The sequence below is a fragment of the Astyanax mexicanus genome, chromosome 24, assembly GCF_023375975.1.
Source record: "Astyanax mexicanus isolate ESR-SI-001 chromosome 24, AstMex3_surface, whole genome shotgun sequence".
Lineage (NCBI taxonomy): Eukaryota > Metazoa > Chordata > Actinopteri > Characiformes > Acestrorhamphidae > Astyanax > Astyanax mexicanus.
In genome coordinates, this window is record NC_064431.1 from 25,465,144 (window position 1) to 25,483,231 (window position 18,088).

General features: G+C 40.8%; 1 protein-coding gene across 4 annotated transcripts in view; it reads left to right on the top strand.

The window, feature by feature from the left end:
- Positions 1 to 18,088, top strand: part of LOC103042385 (inter-alpha-trypsin inhibitor heavy chain H3) — a 42,987-nt gene that overhangs the window by 17,450 nt on the left and 7,449 nt on the right. For 3 of the 4 annotated variants that reach the window (XM_049471965.1, XM_049471967.1, XM_049471970.1), the window contains exons 1-14: positions 2,189 to 2,334; positions 2,487 to 2,525; positions 2,642 to 2,665; positions 3,495 to 3,649; positions 3,738 to 3,842; positions 5,429 to 5,591; positions 5,708 to 5,818; positions 6,586 to 6,714; positions 6,845 to 6,961; positions 7,240 to 7,408; positions 8,451 to 8,576; positions 10,730 to 10,911; positions 12,669 to 12,854; positions 17,084 to 17,223. In XM_049471965.1, coding sequence (XP_049327922.1) covers positions 2,227 to 2,334; positions 2,487 to 2,525; positions 2,642 to 2,665; positions 3,495 to 3,649; positions 3,738 to 3,842; positions 5,429 to 5,591; positions 5,708 to 5,818; positions 6,586 to 6,714; positions 6,845 to 6,961; positions 7,240 to 7,408; positions 8,451 to 8,576; positions 10,730 to 10,911; positions 12,669 to 12,854; positions 17,084 to 17,223 — 1,754 coding nt within the window. In that variant the 5' untranslated portion in view covers positions 2,189 to 2,226. Of the gene's footprint in view, positions 1 to 2,188; positions 2,335 to 2,486; positions 2,526 to 2,641; positions 2,666 to 3,494; positions 3,650 to 3,737; positions 3,843 to 5,428; positions 5,592 to 5,707; positions 5,819 to 6,585; positions 6,715 to 6,844; positions 6,962 to 7,239; positions 7,409 to 8,450; positions 8,577 to 10,729; positions 10,912 to 12,668; positions 12,855 to 17,083; positions 17,224 to 18,088 lie in introns of those variants that run through there. The other variant, XM_049471966.1, reaches the window with a different exon arrangement.

An 18,088-nucleotide genomic window follows, 5' to 3' on the forward strand; every position in this document is an offset into this window, starting at 1 on the left:
GTTTTAAGATGATCAGCGGAGGGGGGGGATATAAGTTTTAAGATGATCAGCGGAGGGGGGGATATAAGTTTTAAGATGATCAGCGGAGGGGGGGGATATAAGTTTTAAGATGATCAGCGGAGGGGGGGATATAAGTTTTAAGATGATCAGCGGAGGGGGGGGATATAAGTTTTAAGATGATCAGCGGAGGGGGGGATATAAGTTTTAAGATGATCAGCGGAGGGGGGGGATATAAGTTTTAAGATGATCAGCGGAGGGGGGGGATATAAGTTTTAAGATGATCAGCGGAGGGGGGGAGATAAGTTTTAAAATGATCAGCGGAGGGGGGGGAGATAAGTTTTAAGATGATCAGCGGAGGGGGGGGATATAAGTTTTAAGATGATCAGCGGAGGGGGGGGGGTGAGTTTTAAAATGATCAGCGGAGCGGGGGAGATAAGTTTTAAAATTATCAGGGGAGGGGGGGATATAAGTTTTAAGATGATCAGCGGAGGGGGGGAGATAAGTTTTAAGATGATCAGCAGAGGGGGGGAGATTCGTTTTTTTTTTAAATGATCAGCGGAGGGGGGGGGGGGGAGATTTTTTCTGTATTTTGTTTATAATTAGTTACATCCGAGAAAAGGTGACTTTACAACCTAAACATGTTACTCCACATAACATTTACTGTTGTTAGAGAAAAAATATGCATGCAATGTCTGAATTATATACATAGCACAAAAACTGATCAGTTATCACCTAATATTTAAAAATAATATAACAAATTTGGTTATTATTATTATTATTATTATTATTATTATTATTATTAGTATGTATTGTATGTCAATTCTGTTGTATATTTACATTTTCTCCACTCTTTTAAAAAAAAAACTTTGGGTCCTGCGCTTTTAATTTTTTTTCTACTGAGAGCACTTCTTTCTATTGAGAGAATGTAACTACGTATCATAGAGATTTTTGGCAGAAGTTAATATAAACGTCAGGTCTTACTGTTAACTACATATGAACAGAAGTCAGCTTAGTTCAGTGTTTCTCAACCCTGTTCTTACATATTCTACTGCATATTAACACTGTTCTGCATATTCTAGAGCTTTCTCTGTTTAAAGGCACTTAATGAAGTAAGTGGTGGTATGATGTGTCTAATAAACTGCTGGATATACATAATGATTAATTTAGGATCCATAGGGGGCTAAGAGATTTTAACAGGTAAACTCAATAAATGATTGTTTATTAGCTAATCCTTTGGATCTGATGGAAAACACAGTTTTAGGGCAGAGACCAGGGTTAAGAAACTGCTTTAAACTACCAACATTACCCAGTGTTGTACTAAATTCTGTCTATCCCCTACATCCAGCTTCTAGATAACTAGAATTAAACTAAATTCATTTTCGTTAATTATAGCTTACAGTAAGTCCTGCAATCCTAAATTAATAAACACAGTTTAAAATGAAATAGTTATTAGCTGATCAGGTACAAGGCAAGCAACATTATATATAAAGTTTTTTTTTCTGACTAACACACGCTGCAGTTTATTAATCACAGTGGGTTTAAACTGTGTGCTGATTCAGAGATGTGTATTTTTAACCAGCTATCAGAAACATATCATCACAGTTTTCATGATTAGATACCATTGCCTTTCTTTTAGAAAAAACAAAAATCGCCGTATATCCATATCTTAAAATCAGCTGCACCCCGGTCCCGCTGCTAAATCTCACAGCGAGGGAGGGGCTTCTCCCCCACCAACACACTGACACCTCCGCGCGCTGCAAAAACAGCAAGCTGATTGGCTGTTTCTCCTGAGAGGCGGAACTTAATTCCTGAACCGGCTCCGTGATTGGTCCGGTCTGTCTCCTCATTAATGGTACAGCTGAGCTGAGCGAAACGATATAGTTTTTTGGGGGGAACAAATCCACCTGTTTCTAATATTGGGTGGGACATGTCACATGACAAATTTCAATAAACAGTGTATCCTTTGCTTTTTAATGTGATTTTCCAGAAAGAAATACCATTAAATTACTATTAACAGTGAAGTCAGTGAAGTTCAATTCCCAAAACAGTGTCACATTGTTATTTTAGGCAGAATCTGGTGGGTGGTCAAACACAAACAGAGATGCTGCAATCTGGTATTTACTGGCACTTGGTTCACTGAACAAGACACAAGTTACTCATTTATTGAACTGCCTATTTATCTGTGAGCTGATCTGAACAGAGTCAGAGCTGGTCTGAGGATTCATTATGACCACAATGTGGGCCTCGCTCCTGCTGCTGCTCTGGGGTTCTGTTTATTTGTCCGTTCCAACGGGGTCTTATGGGGCATTAATAGTCTCAGAAGGGGAACAGCAGGTAATGTGTACATTATTAATCATATATCATTATTATTGTTCACATATGGATGAGTCAAATGTGTGTCATTGTGTATTATTTAGCAGATTTGTCACATATCACTGAATATGACTGGAATATCAGGTATATGACTGTGTCATTATCTCATACAGGACAGTGCTGGTCCCAGTACTGGCAACAGGATTTTAAAGGTATGGAAATAATAAGAAGAATAGCAAATAAAATTGTGCAAATTGTGTCACACATTTTCAATTTCATAATGACAAATTAAATATTTTATTAATTTTTCAAAATGATTTTCTCACAGAAACGAAGTGTAAGCAGCGATGAGGTAAGAGGAGAATAATTTAAATTTAAAAGCAAGTATTTTAGGGAAGTTTGTTATTGATTATTTGACTGTGTGATTCAGGTGCCAGAAGTTCAGGTGAACAGTAAACAAGATGGTTACTGCTGCTCATTGTACGAAATTGCAACACACACCATGACACCAGGCCTTCTGGACTTCTAGTGTGTAACAACAAATCATTGAGGGCCTTCAAACACTGATTTATCACCATTTAGTCCCACTTTTGTCTTGATAGAAACGACCAATCCAGACATATCCAGGTGTGGAAACACATGTCCGAAAGGCCTGGGGTCATGGTGTTAAGTTTAAAATAAATCATATAAGGGGGGTCAAGTGGTCGCTAGTTCGAATCCCAGTCATGCAGCTTGCTATCAGCTGCATAACAGCTCTGAGAGCACAATTGGCCTTGCTCTCTCTGGGTGGGTAGATAGCCCTCTTTCCCCTCATCAATCTAAAGGGTGATGTCGATCAGCACAAGGCGTCTGTGAGCTGATGTATTGGAACCAAGTTGCTGCGCTTTCCTCCAAATGCGCTGTGATGCTACTCGGAAATACTGCATCAGCAGCAGTTCGAAAAGAGGTGGTGGCAGACATCTAAATTGGGAGAAATTGGGAGAAAATAGGCACATATTAGAAATATAATTTTAAAAAATATATTTTGAGGCTCGTAAAGTTTTGTATACGGATGTATTTACAATGAATGCATTTTTTCAGTCCATTCATACGAGCACCAGCTTTCCCAAGATGAATTTCTCATAAACAGAATTATCCTTAGCATTTTAAATTTTTCTTCATTTGACCTCATTCTCTCTCAGATCGAGGTCCAGAGTGTGAAGATAGACTGCAAGGTGGCGTCTCGATTTGCCCACACCGTCATGACCTCCACAGCTCTGAACAAGGCCAACTTCTCACAGGAAGTGTTCTTCGAGGTGGAGCTGCCCAAGACGGCCTTCATGACCAACTTCAGCATGTCAGTCAAGCTCAGCTTGGAATCTGTTTTGTTATGGAATCTAGTAAACTCTGCATTTCATAATTCTTTTTTTTCATCATCATTTCAGGGAGATTGATGGCAAGATATATGTGGGGGAGGTTAAAGAAAAGGAGAAGGCCAAGAAGCAGTATGAGCAGGCTGTGTCCACTGGACAGACCGCTGGCCTGGTCAAGTGAGTGAAGACTACATCTACATATGTGTGATGTGAAGTCTAATAAAAAAAATAAAGCTGTTACGCATGTTTAGTGAATAAGCAGTACTAAAAAGTTTAATTTTTTTTTATTTGTTTACTAAAATGTCCACATTCAGTTGTTTGCACAGAACAGACAAACAAAGATCTGGATGCATTTCAGGAGGTTCAAAGAGCATTTTTCCACCAACGTGGAACTAGCACAGTTCTGGTTACATTAAAGCTAGTGGAAACACTTGGCTGGTTTGCTAAAAAACAACACAGTTCTTATAAGCCCAATGGGAACTGGTTCAAGAACCAGAGTTATTTTGGTGGAAAAGTGCATTTTATTCTGTGCTCATTAAATCATCACAGGGTATGATCAGATTTTAAGGAAACATGTTAAGTTTAAAGGAGAAATCTAGTGAAAATTGGACTTGGGGTGAAGTGAACAATAATAATGAGTATGCACTTTAGTAGAATAGCCCACCCCCTGTCCCCAGCATTCCAAAATACAGGGCTTTACAGACTTACTAGTAATACACCATTTTTACTAACTAATTTAGTTAGCAATTTGTTTGATATATAGAGCTATAGAGTCCAGAAGGACTAGAAGACTGGTTGTTGTAATTTATTGTTTCATTATATATTGTTTCTTTAAGACCAGAGACAGTATAGTGTTGGTTAGCAGTGTTAGCATAGCATCTCCCCTTCCACGTAAATAACATCTAAGTAAACTTCAGGTACTACACACGTCTTGACTACCGTATTTTTTGGACTACAAGGTGCAATATCAATGAACATCTATTTTCTGATCTATATTCATACATAAGCAGACATCCCAAGTTGCAAAAGTTGATTTCAGGGAGGTTACCCACCCCCCCCCCCCCCCAACCCCCCCTTCTAATTCAGCAGGTCTCACCATTGGGAGGCACCTAAGTAAACAAAATTTAAAATAAAAAAAAACAACAACTTTTTTTCAAATAAGTCAAATGAGTGCTGGATATTAATCTACACAGATTTCTCTCCTGAAAACTGTTTATTTGGGTGAGTAAAGCGCTTCCATTTCATTACCTTGAGCTTAGAATTCCAATATTTTGTCCAAGGGTGAGTAATAGCTGCAGTTAGCAGTGCTAGCCAGCCACAGTTAGTGCTAGTAAATACTGCCCGATAGCGGTAGACTGAGGAACCCTAAATGTGTTCCAGTAAGCAAGAGCACTATCAGCTAGCAGTTCATCCCATGTATCTTGTTTTAACAGAGTAAACACGCACGCTACAGTCCGATATACTCCCCTCTGAACGGCAAAAGAGCTAGCGCTGCAGTTAGCAGCTAATGCTAATTCTGCTGCACTCAGCCTCAGTTCTGGAGAAACTTCACTGAAAACTCACCGATGTAACGCTGTACTGTAGAGAAGTGCTCCGGATTATAAGGCACACTGTCAATTTTTGAGAAAATGTAAGGATTTTAAAGTGCACTTTATAGTGTGAAAAATACAGTAATTGACTGGATCTGAGGTGAAAGATACAGTAAATCTGATTAATTTAAATCCTTATGATTATATAGTAAAATTAGCTTTTTATCTTTTCAGAGCTTCAGGAAGGAAGATGGAGAAGTTTTCAGTATCTGTGAACATCGCCGCCAACACAAGCGTCACATTCACTCTGACTTACGAGGAGCTCCTTCAGCGTGGCTTCGGCAAATATGAGATCATGATTAGAGTCAAACCCAAACAACCGGTCCAGCAGTTTGAGGTAAAGTTTTTTTTTTATTATTGTTTTTTACTGTTTTATTTCATTTTATTGTATTTCTATTATTTATTTCTTTGGTCACACACACACTTAATGCATTCACAAGCTTTTACCCACAGATTGTTGCTGATATCTATGAACCACAAGGCATTGCCTTCCTGGACGCTCATGCCACATTCATTACTAATGAACTGCTCCCCCTGGTGAAGAAAACTCTCACTGACAAAATGGTAAAATATTTGTTATTTTTTATGTAATGGAACTTATGACTTGTCCTCATGTATAATATACAGCTCTGGAAAAAAACAAGAGACCACTTAATGGCGATGTTTTTCCTTAATTTTACCAAATTGAAAACCTCTGGAATATAATCAAGAGGAAGATGGATGATCACAAGCCATCAAACCAAACTGAACTGCTTGAATGTTTGCACCAGGAGTGATTAGCATAAAGTTATCCAAAAGCATTGTGTAAGACTGGTGGAGGAGAACATGATGCTAAGATGCATAAAACTGTAATTAAAACCAGGGTTATTCCACCAAATATTGATTTTTGAACTCTTTATTTAAACTTTATGAATTTGAACTTGTTTTATTTTCTTTTTTTGAGATCTGAAAGCTCTGCATCTTTTTTGTTAAATAAATGCTCTAAATGGCAATATTGTTACTTCGAATTTAAGAGAAATGTTGTCCGTAGTTTATAGAATAAAACAACAATATTAATTTTACTGAAACATATACCTATAAATAGCAAAATCAGATAAACTGATTCAGAAACTGAAGTGGTTTAAATAATCTTCATATTCCAGGTGTTAAAAGAAAAAGCTACAAGTTTTTTTAATTTATTTTTTTTAATAATGTTTATTTGGCGTTTTAATGCATGGGTTTGTTGTCTGGTTGCAAAGCAAAAATCTGATTATTGACCTACTCGTGTAAATGCATTGATTGGTTTACAGATGTACAGATTACTCTGATGCATTGTGTTGTCTATGTTTCAGGCCCACATTTCCTTCTCTCCAACTCTGGAGCAGCAGAGGCCATGTCCACAATGTGGTGGTACACTGATAGATGGAGATTTCGTCATTAAATATGATGTCAATCGTGTGCAGGACATTGGCGACATTCAGGTTCAGATTTGCTCAATGTCTTTTACAAAAAGCAGATCCTTGTAAATGTAATATTATTATTATGATATATAATATTATTATTGTATGATAATTAATTTTTAAATAATAACACACTTGTCCTGTGTTTCAGATCGTGAACGGGTACTTTGTACATTTCTTCGCTCCAGCTGATTTACCACGATTACCAAAGAACGTAGTATTTGTGATTGACAGGAGTGGATCCATGTATAACATAAAAATGGATCAGGTAGGTTTAAAGAGTCTGTTCATTGATTAAGAAGCTTCCATCAAAATGTATCATTCATCCGTTTCACTTCACAATTATGTGCTACTTTGTGTTGGTCAATCACGTAAAATCTCAGTGAAATAGATCAGACGTTTGTGGGTGTAAGTTGGCAAAATGTGAAAACGTTCATAGGGTTTGAATACATTTGCTAACAACTTTAGATGTAGTATTGGAATGTTATTAAAATCACGATTACTGCACCTTAGCCTTCTCTTTTTTAAACTTTGACCTTTTGACAGACTCGCAAAGCACTTGTAACCATACTTACGGACTTGAACGAGGAAGACCATTTTGGACTGGTCCCTTTTGACTCTACCGTTAGCCCTTGGAGACCATCACTGAGCAAAGCAACGCCAGAGAATGTGAAGGCTGCAAAAGAGTTTGTACTTACCATAGAGGCGGGCGGATGTATGTATAGTATTATACTAGTAGTATAATAGAATAATAGTATTAATAAAAATGGTTATAAATTGCTATGGTTACTGTTAGAGAATCCCCACATATAATATGTTTAGATCCTGCAAAAGTACTATAATGGTTTGTGAGTGTTACTTGCTGTAGTATATTTATTATATTAGAATAGTATATATTCTTTCTCTCCACTCTCTCTCCTTTTTTCTCCTCTCTCTCTCTCTCTCTCTCTCTCTCACTCCCTCCCCTTATTTCTTCTCTCTGCGTCTCTCTCTGTTTCTTTCTTTCTCTCTCTTTCTCTCTCTCTCCTTTTCTCTTCTCTCTCTTTATCTCCCCTTATTTCTCCTTTATCTGTCTCTTTCTTTCTCTCCCCCTTTTTCTTCTCATTCACTCTTTCTTTCTCCTCTCTCTCTCTCGCTCCCTCCCCTTATTTCTTCTGTCTGTGTCTTTCACTGTCTCTTTCTCTCTCTCTTTCTCTCTCTCTCCTTTTCTCTCCTCTCTTTATCTCCCCTTATTTCTCCTCTCTGTCTCTTTCTCTCCCCCCCCCCTTTTTCTCATATCTCTCTCTCCCCCCTTTTTCTTCTCATTAACTCTTTCTTTCTCCTCTCTCTCTCGCTCCCTCCCCTTTTTTCTTCTGTCTGTCTCTCTCTGTCTCTTTATTTCTCTTTTTCTTTCTTTCTCTCTCTCTCTCCCTTTCTCTCTCTCTCTCTCCCTCTCTCTCATTTTCCCTCTCTCTTTATCTCCCCTTAATTCTTGGGTCTCTGTCTCTCTCTCCACCCTTCTTTCACCTCTCTCTGTCTCTCTCCTCTTGCTTCTCCTCTACTTCTCTCTCCCCTTTTTCTCATATCTATCTACCCTTTTTTCTTCTCTCTCTCCTTCTTTCTCCTCTTTTTTCTCCTCTCTCTATCTCCCATTCCCCCCCCCCTCTCTCTCTCTCTCTCTCTTCCTGTCTTTCTCCTTTCTCTCTCACTGCCTCTCCGTTGGTCATCAGCTATTTAATATATATTTTTTATTATTTTTATTTTTCTACCCTCATAAGGGACGAATATCAATGAGGCTGTTTTGGCGGCTGTGAATATCCTAACTGCAGCTGAGAAAAACAACACTGTCCCAGACAGGAGTGCCTCCATGATCATCCTGCTGACAGATGGAGATCCTTCCTTTGGTATTAATGGCTTATATATCAACAACATTCACAATCACTGTGCTCAGTAACTCTGTAACATTACAATATTCCCATTTTAAAAGCATCAAAACCACCCTGAGAGATTATAATACAGTAAAAAAAGATCTAGTCTATATCTTGTCTGCCTCAACACAGGCCTAAACCACACTACACTTATTATTATTGTCTTCTTCCCATTAATACAGGGAAATACCATCACCACCACAACACCACCAATAGAAATATAATAAAAAAAAATATTTTTTTTATTTACATTTACATACCCACAATTAAAAGCATAAGAAAAACTGGTAGGCCACATATTTGTTTGCTTTAATTTCATTTAAAATGTGCCCTATATCTGTCCATTTAGTAAGCAATTATTTTCCTTTCAGGATCTAGTAGGTAGCAGGCTAGTGCAATGTAAGAGTACAATGTAAGCATTTTTTATGATAAAATGGTATGTTTCAAAATTACTTAAAAAAATATTTTAAAAAATTACCCTTAACGGACAATGTGGACGTGTTTTTTATTTTCTTTTTTTCTGCTTTGCCACAGTATCGGCAAATATTTAAAATCAAATGACTAGGACTGTAATCAGGGGCAGAAAAATGTGATCGGGATATCCCTTGTGTTTTTTTTTTTGTAATACGTGGCATGGTAGAATTTTTTTTTCATTACATTGACTCTTTTTAAAATAAAATACATATTCTTGAGTAATTGAAACAAATGTTGTGTGTAGTCACATGATTCCAGCCCATTCAGTCTACAATATAGAAACAACATGGAGGAGAATCCAAACACTAAAGCTTTATCTGGATGGATTAGTTTCTCAGGAGGACGTCTGTGAAAAATATTTCACACTTCTACTCAGTGATAAAACTCTTTGCCATTGAAAAAACAGAGGAGGACCAGTGAGTTTTTAGGCTTTCTCAGTCACATGACATCACGTTCAGTAGCTCCTCCATTTCCACTCACTGTTGTGTTTTTTTTAAGTGTAACTACGGTGCATGGCAGTGGACAATTAGCTATTTTATTCAAGTTGAGGTGATAAAACTCAGAGATGTGTGTTCGGACGGGACTAAAATTACCGAAGGACCACGGAGTTCAGTGAAAAACAGTAGATAATTCAGCCTGTAATTTGTCTGATGTCTGAGAAAAACACATACGTGGTCGTCCCGGACGGCAATAAAATCACAGAGGACTCCTTATAAAAAAAAGAAAATGACACCAGAACCCACTGAGAAACGAATCCCGTCCAGATAGAGCTTAAGACAACTGAGAAACTCCAAAAGCTTTTACCAAAGATCAGTAGCAATAACATTATTTTGGGTCTAATGGCGATCAGAAATCAGAAAAACTGCGTTATTAGTATTAGTATATTAACGCTGTTACTTTTTTCAGTAATGAGTAATCTAACTAATTACTCTGACTGTCAATGTAACACCGTTACGATTTCCGACACCCCGTTACTGCACGTTACATTAGCCGCTCAATTAACTTTTTTTTTTTTACTTTGCGCATACAGACAAAGGCCCAAGTGTGTGTGTGTGCGTTGTGTGTGTGAGTCACAAGGGAGGGGTGGATCAGATAACCGCCTAAGCAATGATTGACTAAGATGTAGTAAGATTACGTCTTCAGTCAAATCAGAGAAAATAGGTGGGTAGGTGATTAGAGCGCATGCGTAGTGGGGGATGTTTACAGCGCATAGCGAGAGATGGCGAGTGAGGAGGACTCCAGTGGCAAAACAGCCTTTTCCAGATGGAAATACAGACAATATTTCAAACTCACAGGTCCTTTGCTGTCCTGCACTCCAATCATCTGGCTTATGAAACACGCTCTGAGAAGGTGGGGGCCGGGGGGTGGGGGCTACGGGGGCGAGTAACACAAAAGTAAAGCAATAGTTACTTTTACTGGTAACTAGTTACTTTTATAGTGGAGTAACTCAGTTAGTAACTCAGTAACTATAACTAATTACTTTTTCAAAGTGACGTGCCCAACACTGATGGCGATAGTGCCTACTGTAGATGTACTTTATATCAAGGCAGTAAATTTTATTTGCTTTATACAGCATTTATTTACAGACCTTTTACATTTCTTAAGCACATACATGAGTAAAGTATTTTAAAAGAGTCCTGCGTTCATCTTCATAGGTGTGCGTCATCTACCCACAATCCAAAGCAATGTCCGGAATGCTATTGGTGGAAACATGAGCCTCTTCTGTCTGGGTTTTGGCAATGATGTGGACTATAATTTTTTGGATGTTCTGGCCAAGCAGAATGACGGTCTGGCTCGCAGGATCTACGAGGCGTCCGATGCTGTTCTTCAGCTTCAGGTAAAAGATGAAAACGTTCTTGTGTTTTCTTATGCAGTTCAGTATGAAGCCACGCTGGTGATATTCTGCTTAAATATAAATAAGTTCATTTATATTTAGATATAAATTAGTGAATAAGTAAATAAAAAGTAAATTAGTAAAAAAGTACTTCTTATGCAGTTTATAAAGTTGTGTTCATGACTTAGTAAGGCGTGAGAACAAGAATAGTAAGTGTTGGCCACAACACTAAGTAAGGCATGGGAGTAAGATAGTTACGTCGTGGCCGTCACTTAGTAATGTGTGGTAACAAGCAAATTAAGTGGTGGGCTCAACTTAGTAATGTGTAGGAACAAGATAATACAACAGTGGCCATGACTTAGTAAGGCGTGGTAACAAGAAAAATTAGGTGGTGGCCACAATTTAGTAAGGCACGGGAGTGAGATAATTAAGTCATGACCATGACTTAGTAAGGTGTGGAAACAGGAAAATTAAGTGGTGGCCACATTTAAGCAAGGCATGGGAGTGAGATAATTAAGTCTTGGCCATGACTAAGAAATGTGTGGTAACAAGCAAATTAAGTGGTGGCCACAGTTTAGTAAGGCACGGGAGTGAGATAATTAAGTCATGGCCATGACTTAGTAATGTGTGGTAACAAGCAAATTAAGTGGTGGGCACAATTAAGTAAGGCATGGGAGTGAGATAATTAAGTCGTGGTTATCACTTGACCTAGTAATGTGTGGTAACAAGCAAATTAAGTAGTGGGCTCAACTTAGTAATGTGTGGGAACAAGATAATATAACAGTGAAAATGATTAAGTAAGGTGTGGTAACAAGAAAATTAAGTGGTGGCCACAATTTAGTAAGGCATGGGAGTGAGATCATTAAGTTATGGCCATGACATAGTAATGTGTGGTAACAAGCAAATTAAGTGGTGGGCTCAACTTAGTAATATGCAGGAACAAGATGATATAACAGTGGCCATGACTAAGCAAAACAGGGCACAAGATAATTAAATTGTGGAGAAAATTTTGCAATTTTTGAGAACAATAATAATTAATTAAGCTGTGACCACAACTTACTAAGGCATGGGAACAAGATCTTGTTTCTAAGGTTTTGCCTGTCTAAGTTATTATAATTTTATTTATGCAGGACATCACCAGATAGGGTCCATAGAGCTCTGCACTTGAGCCTTAAAGGGTTAAACGTATGTTTTATTGTAACAATGTGCTTATATTTTCATTAGTGTGGCTAAACAACACAGCCTCTGGAAAAAAAGAGACCACTTAAAAATTATGAGTTTCTTTGATTTTTACCCAATTGAAAATTGCACCAGGAGTGACATAAAGTTATCCAAAAGCAGTGTGTAAGACTGGTGGAGGAGAACATGCCAAGATGCATGAAAACTGTGATTAAAAAACAGCATTGTTCCACCAAATATTGATTTCTGAACTCTTAAAACTTTATGAATATGAACTTGTTTTCTTTGCATTATTTGAGGTCTGAAAGCTCTGCATCTTTTTTTTATTTCAACCTTTTCTCATTTTCTGCAAATAAATGCTCTAACTGACTTAATTTTAATCAAACATAAACCTATAAATAGCAAAATCAGAAAAACTGATTTAGAAACTGAGGGGGTCTCTTTATTTTTAAGAGCTGTATATTGCACTGTTTTGAATACAAAATACTTCTTTTATTTTCATTTTAATTGGGTGTTTTTGTATAATGGAGTAAGTTGAAAGTGCAAAATCTTATTTTTTCTAATCCATTTTTAATTCATAGGGATTCTATGATGAAGTGTCCAGCCCACTCTTATCAGAAGTGCATTTTAAATACCCTGAAAACACAGTTAACTCTCTGACCAGCAGCCACTTTAAGCAGCTCTTCAATGGCTCAGAGATTGTGGTCGCAGGCAGACTTAACGATCTGGAGATGAACGACTTTCCAGTTGAAGTTTCTGCTCAGGGGGTGAGTCATTTCAAACCACACTTTTAAACTATTTAAAATAAGTTGGTAACACTTTATAATACCGTTCCATAGTTAATAGGTAGCTATGCTGGAACTAAGTAAGAACTAGTGAATAAGTACTGTATTTTTCGCTATAGAAGGCGCACTTAAAATCGTCAGGTGCCATATAATCCACCTAATGCACCTTATGTATGAATTTTACTAGTCAGTGTTATACAGGAGTTTCAGTTTAGTTCTCCAGCACTGAGACTGGAGCAGTAGTAACATTAGCCGCTAACTGCGCTAAGTACTAACTCTTTCACCATTCAGAGGTGAGTATATCGGACTGTAGTCTGTGTGTTTACTGTGTTAAAACAAGATACATGGGTCGAACCACTGGCTGATAGCACCCTGGCTTACTGGAACACTCAGGGTTTCTCAGTATAGCGCTGTCAGGCGGCATTAACTAGCGCTAAGTGCTACTGCTAACTGTAAATAAACGTAAGGGCTTTACATACTGTCACGCCTGGTCCTGTTTCCTGTCTGTCCTCGTGCCTGTGTTGTCCCACGTGACCCGTGCCCCTGTGTTCTGTCAGTGTTTTTCCACTCACCTGTGTCCATTTGTAGCTCCGCCCCTCATTAGTCAGTCCCCAGGTGTTACCTGTTCTCCTTCCCGCCTTGTGTGTATATTTAAGCGTCTCTGTCATTAGTGTTTTTGTCGGTTCTTGTGCGTTTATACGTCTGTCACGGCTGTGTTATATCCCGTCTGTCTGTTAGGCTCCTGTTTCGCCTGTTTTGGTTTGATTTATGTTTTGGTTTCTGTTATTTAATAAATGAAACTTGCGTTAGCGTCCGCTCTCCTCGTCCAGTCCTTCACACAGCGTTACAGAAGAACCGACCAAAAATATGGACGCTGCAAGTAATCCTTTTTTTGGATCCAGGCTGGCTATCCGACCCACTCCCTTCTCTCGCGGCGTTCAGGAGGAGTATGCGGCTGAAAACTCCTCCACTTCCCGGCGCCGGAGGAGAAGAGGTGGGCGGCGGCGCTCTCAGCGCTCCCTTTCTCCGGTGGAAGATTTCCGGAGCGGAGAAATTTTTGGGGGGGCGATACGGGTTGGTGCGGTTAGCCTCGGTACTCTTTACAGAGGAGGCCAGGCTACCCGGGAGCCGTGGGACTTTCTTGGCTGTGCTCCCAGCAGCTCCGAGGACGAGGAGCCTTTCCCCGCACCAACCCGCCTTCCGCTGCCTGATCCCGCACCTGTTTACTGGCCGCCTCCTGTTTCCACGCCGCGCTCCGTGAGGCCCGTGGATGGGACGCCACGCTCCGTGACTCCCGTGGCTCATCCGCGCTCCTCGACTCTCCCGGCTGAGACGCCGTACTCCGTGAAGCCAGCGGATGGGACGCTACGCTGTGTGATTCCCGTGGCTCATCCGCGCTCCGAGAAGCCGCTCTCTGAAGCTCCGGCTAAGTTAGCTAGCCTGCTAGCTCCACCGCGCTCTCAAGCTCCACCTACTTCCAGCTCTCCAGCCCGGCCGGATTCCAGCTCTGCGAATCCTGATCCAGAAGCAAGCTCCGGTCCGGTCTTTACAGCCTTGCCTACTGCTCCAGTCCTGTTGTTAGCGGCCGCCGCGCCTGCTCAAGCTGCACCCGCCGCGCCTGCCCAAGCTGCACCCGCCGCGCCTGCCCAAGCTGCACCCGCCGCGCCTGCCCAAGCTGCACCCGCCGCGCCTGCCCAAGCTGCACCCGCCGCGCCTGCCCAAGCTGCATCCGCCGCGCCTGCCCAAGCTGCACCCGCCGCGCCTGCTCAAGCTGCACCCGCCGCGCCTGCTCAAGCTGCACCCGCCGCGCCTGCTCAAGCTGCACCCGCCGCGCCTGCTCAAGCTGCACCCGCCGCGCCTGCTCAAGCTGCTCAAGCCTCCGTGTCTGCTGAAGCTGCTCCAGCCTCCGTGTCCGCTGAAGCTGCTCCAGCCTCCGTGTCTGCTGAAGCTGCTCCAGCCTTCGTGTCTGCTGAAGCTGCTCCAGTCTCCGTGTCTGCTGAAGCTGCTCCAGTCTCCGTGTCTGCTGAAGCTGCTCCAGTCTCCGTGTCTGCTGAAGCTGCTCCAGTCTCCGTGTCTGCTCCAGCTGTTCAAGCCTCCGTGTCTGCTCCAGCTGTTCAAGCCTCCGTGTCTGCTCCAGCACCAGCAGTGCCTGCCACCAATGTGGTACCCACTGTCCCTGACCCTGTACCCGCGGCTCCGTCCGCCTCTGACTCTGTACCTGCTCCGAGACCACAGTTTGGCCCTAGGCCCTGTGTCCCTAAGCCAGCGAGGTCTCCTGCTCCAGCCCCTCGCACTCTGCCCAGGCTGGCCCCTCAGACATTGACTTTTCCCAGCCCTGGGCTTCCGTCTATGTTTGTATTTGTACCTGTGTCTGTTCCTGTTTTAGTTCCAGTTTCTGTCTGCGTCCCAGTACTCGTTTCCAGTAGTGTCTCAGTTCCTGTCCCCGTCACTGTGCTAGTTTCTGTCCCAGTTAATGTTTTTGTCCCTGTTCCCCTGTCCAGTCCTGTCCTGTCTGCATCCCTGTCTAGTGTCCAGTTCCCTGTCCAGTCTCAGTCTCCTGTCCAGTTCCCCGTCCAGTCTCAGTCTCCTGTCCAGTTCCCCGTCCAGTCTCAGTCTCCTGTCCAGTTCCCCGTCCAGTCTCAGTCACCCGTCCAGTTCCCCGTCCAGTCTCAGGCTCCCGTCCAGTCTCAGTCTTTCGTCCAGTCTCTGTCCTCTGTCCTGTCTCCGTTTCAGTCCCCGGTTTCGTCTCGTGTTTTCCCCGGCCTCTCCCCGCCGCCAGCCCCCGGGGTTCGTTTTTACGCGCCTCGGGAGCTGCGCGTTTAGGGGGAGGCTTCTGTCACGCCTGGTCCTGTTTCCTGTCTGTCCTCGTGCCTGTGTTGTCCCACGTGACCCGTGCCCCTGTGTTCTGTCAGTGTTTTTCCACTCACCTGTGTCCATTTGTAGCTCCGCCCCTCATTAGTCAGTCCCCAGGTGTTACCTGTTCTCCTTCCCGCCTTGTGTGTATATTTAAGCGTCTCTGTCATTAGTGTTTTTGTCGGTTCTTGTGCGTTTATACGTCTGTCGCGGCTGTGTTATATCCCGTCTGTCTGTTAGGCTCCTGTTTCGCCTGTTTTGGTTTGATTTATGTTTTGGTTTCTGTTATTTAATAAATGAAACTTGCGTTAGCGTCCGCTCTCCTCGTCCAGTCCTTCACACAGCGTTACACATACAAATAAACAGTTTTTAGGAGACAGATCTGTGTAGATTACTCTGCGACACCCTGGTTCCTTAGTGTTGTCACTTAAAATGCACCTTAAAATCTGTTCCATTGTCACTGTTTATTAAAAGATTTTGAGTTAAAGAGAACAAGAAAATACCATCTGTTAACGCCACGAGTTAAAATAGTTCCATTGCTGCTCTGTTTGTAGCTGCACTGTTTGGCTGGTAAGCGCTGCATCGTTGCTAGGTTACCTGTATGTGGCGGAGTAATACATGAAGAGCTTCGTATACAGTGCATTACCGGCTGATAATGGCACTCACTGAACGCCTCTTACCCTATCACATTGCAGGGTCAGAACTAAATGTGATATAATTATAAATAACTTAGATAAATATCATTTAATCTACATTGCATTCTGTAAGTAGCATCTTTAAAAATGTGTTCTTTAGCTTCATCCAAATACTAGCAAAACATGCTAAGATGCAACATCATATTGTACTTTACTTACCTCCAATTTTTAGATTAAAAAACATCACTTTTCCGCAGTAGTGTGTTAATTTTGTTTATTTTGTTTATTTAGGAAGATATGTAAGTCTGAGTAATTAATGTTGAGTTAATAGTGAACTACTATAATCATTAGTACAGTACTATCTACTGAGTAAATTACTCAGCACTCCCTGGTAGTTAATAGGAGGGATTTAAGTGTTAATGCAGTACTATTAATTAGTTACTGCTAAGTTCATGCATAAGTTGCCTATTAACTATGGAACTGTATTGTTAAGTGTTACCAATAAGTTTCTAAATCTAAACAATTAGAAAAAATGTAAAATCACACCATATAAGGAATGCTGTAATGCCATTACACAGGCATGCCAAAAGTTACGAGACAACAGCATGCAATTGCAGTTTGGTCATAAAATGTTACCTCAGGATATGACATGGAAATGTCCAAAATAGTCAGATCAGTTACTATAAGATATAATATATGTTTTTTCCCTATTTTTATCTCCAGTTGGAGAATGACTTTATGGTGAAAGGTCAGGCCAGTGCTCAGGAGAAGAGTCCCATTTTCCCTGACCAGGAGTACATTTTTGGGGATTTTACAGAGCGTCTCTGGGCATATCTCACCATCCAGCAGCTCTTGGATAAAAGGTAAGTCTAGCTTTATGTTTTTTTTTTAAGTCTGGTTGAAGTCAAATGATCAAACTATGCCAGTCATTTGTTGTAGCTCATTGTAGTGCCAGTAGTAGTTATGATAATAATTATAATAATCCACTTACTGACAAAAAAGGACCCCAGATTGCAAAACTGCAAATGATAGATAGGTAAGTAATTAATAATTACAGTTGTAGTCTGATTAGACACTGGGATTTCACTACAAGGGTGTGTAAAAGTGCTTCTCTTTTGCTGCTGTATTGAAAATCACAGTATTTCCTTGGGTTCTTTGCCAATCAAGCATTTTTGTGACCAGCAAGGATGCCTTAGCTTTGGCAACCTGCAAGTGTGCAGGATCTACAGGTCCAGGTGGAAATGGTGCCGCCACCAATAATAAAACAATAAAAGAGTATAGTAACAAAAAAAACATAGCCATCAACTTACTCACGCTAATGTAATCACAAATTGCCCTTCTGTGTTCTTCCTCTAAATATTACACTCTAAAAAGTGATTTTGTGTTTTAGCCAGGAGAACTAATATTATCAAGTTGAGTGAACTTACCACCCAGTTGAACTTCAACCTGAAAACTACAATTGTGTGTTGAGCCAATGAGAAAATGTGATTTGATCCAATTTGTAGTATACTACAGGTATCAATGCTCTTTCTACAGTGTAGGATCAAACAGCTTTCCATAGGCTCCTGGCACCATATATTTGCATATTGGGTGTGGCCTCTCTCTCCCACTTACCATCTTTGTGTTGTCTGTTGCCAAAAGCTACCTTCCCTTGGGCATTTAGTATTATGATGTATATGTTGATTGCCAGGCGTCAGTGTTGTAGGCTGTAAGAGCAAGTTACCTTCA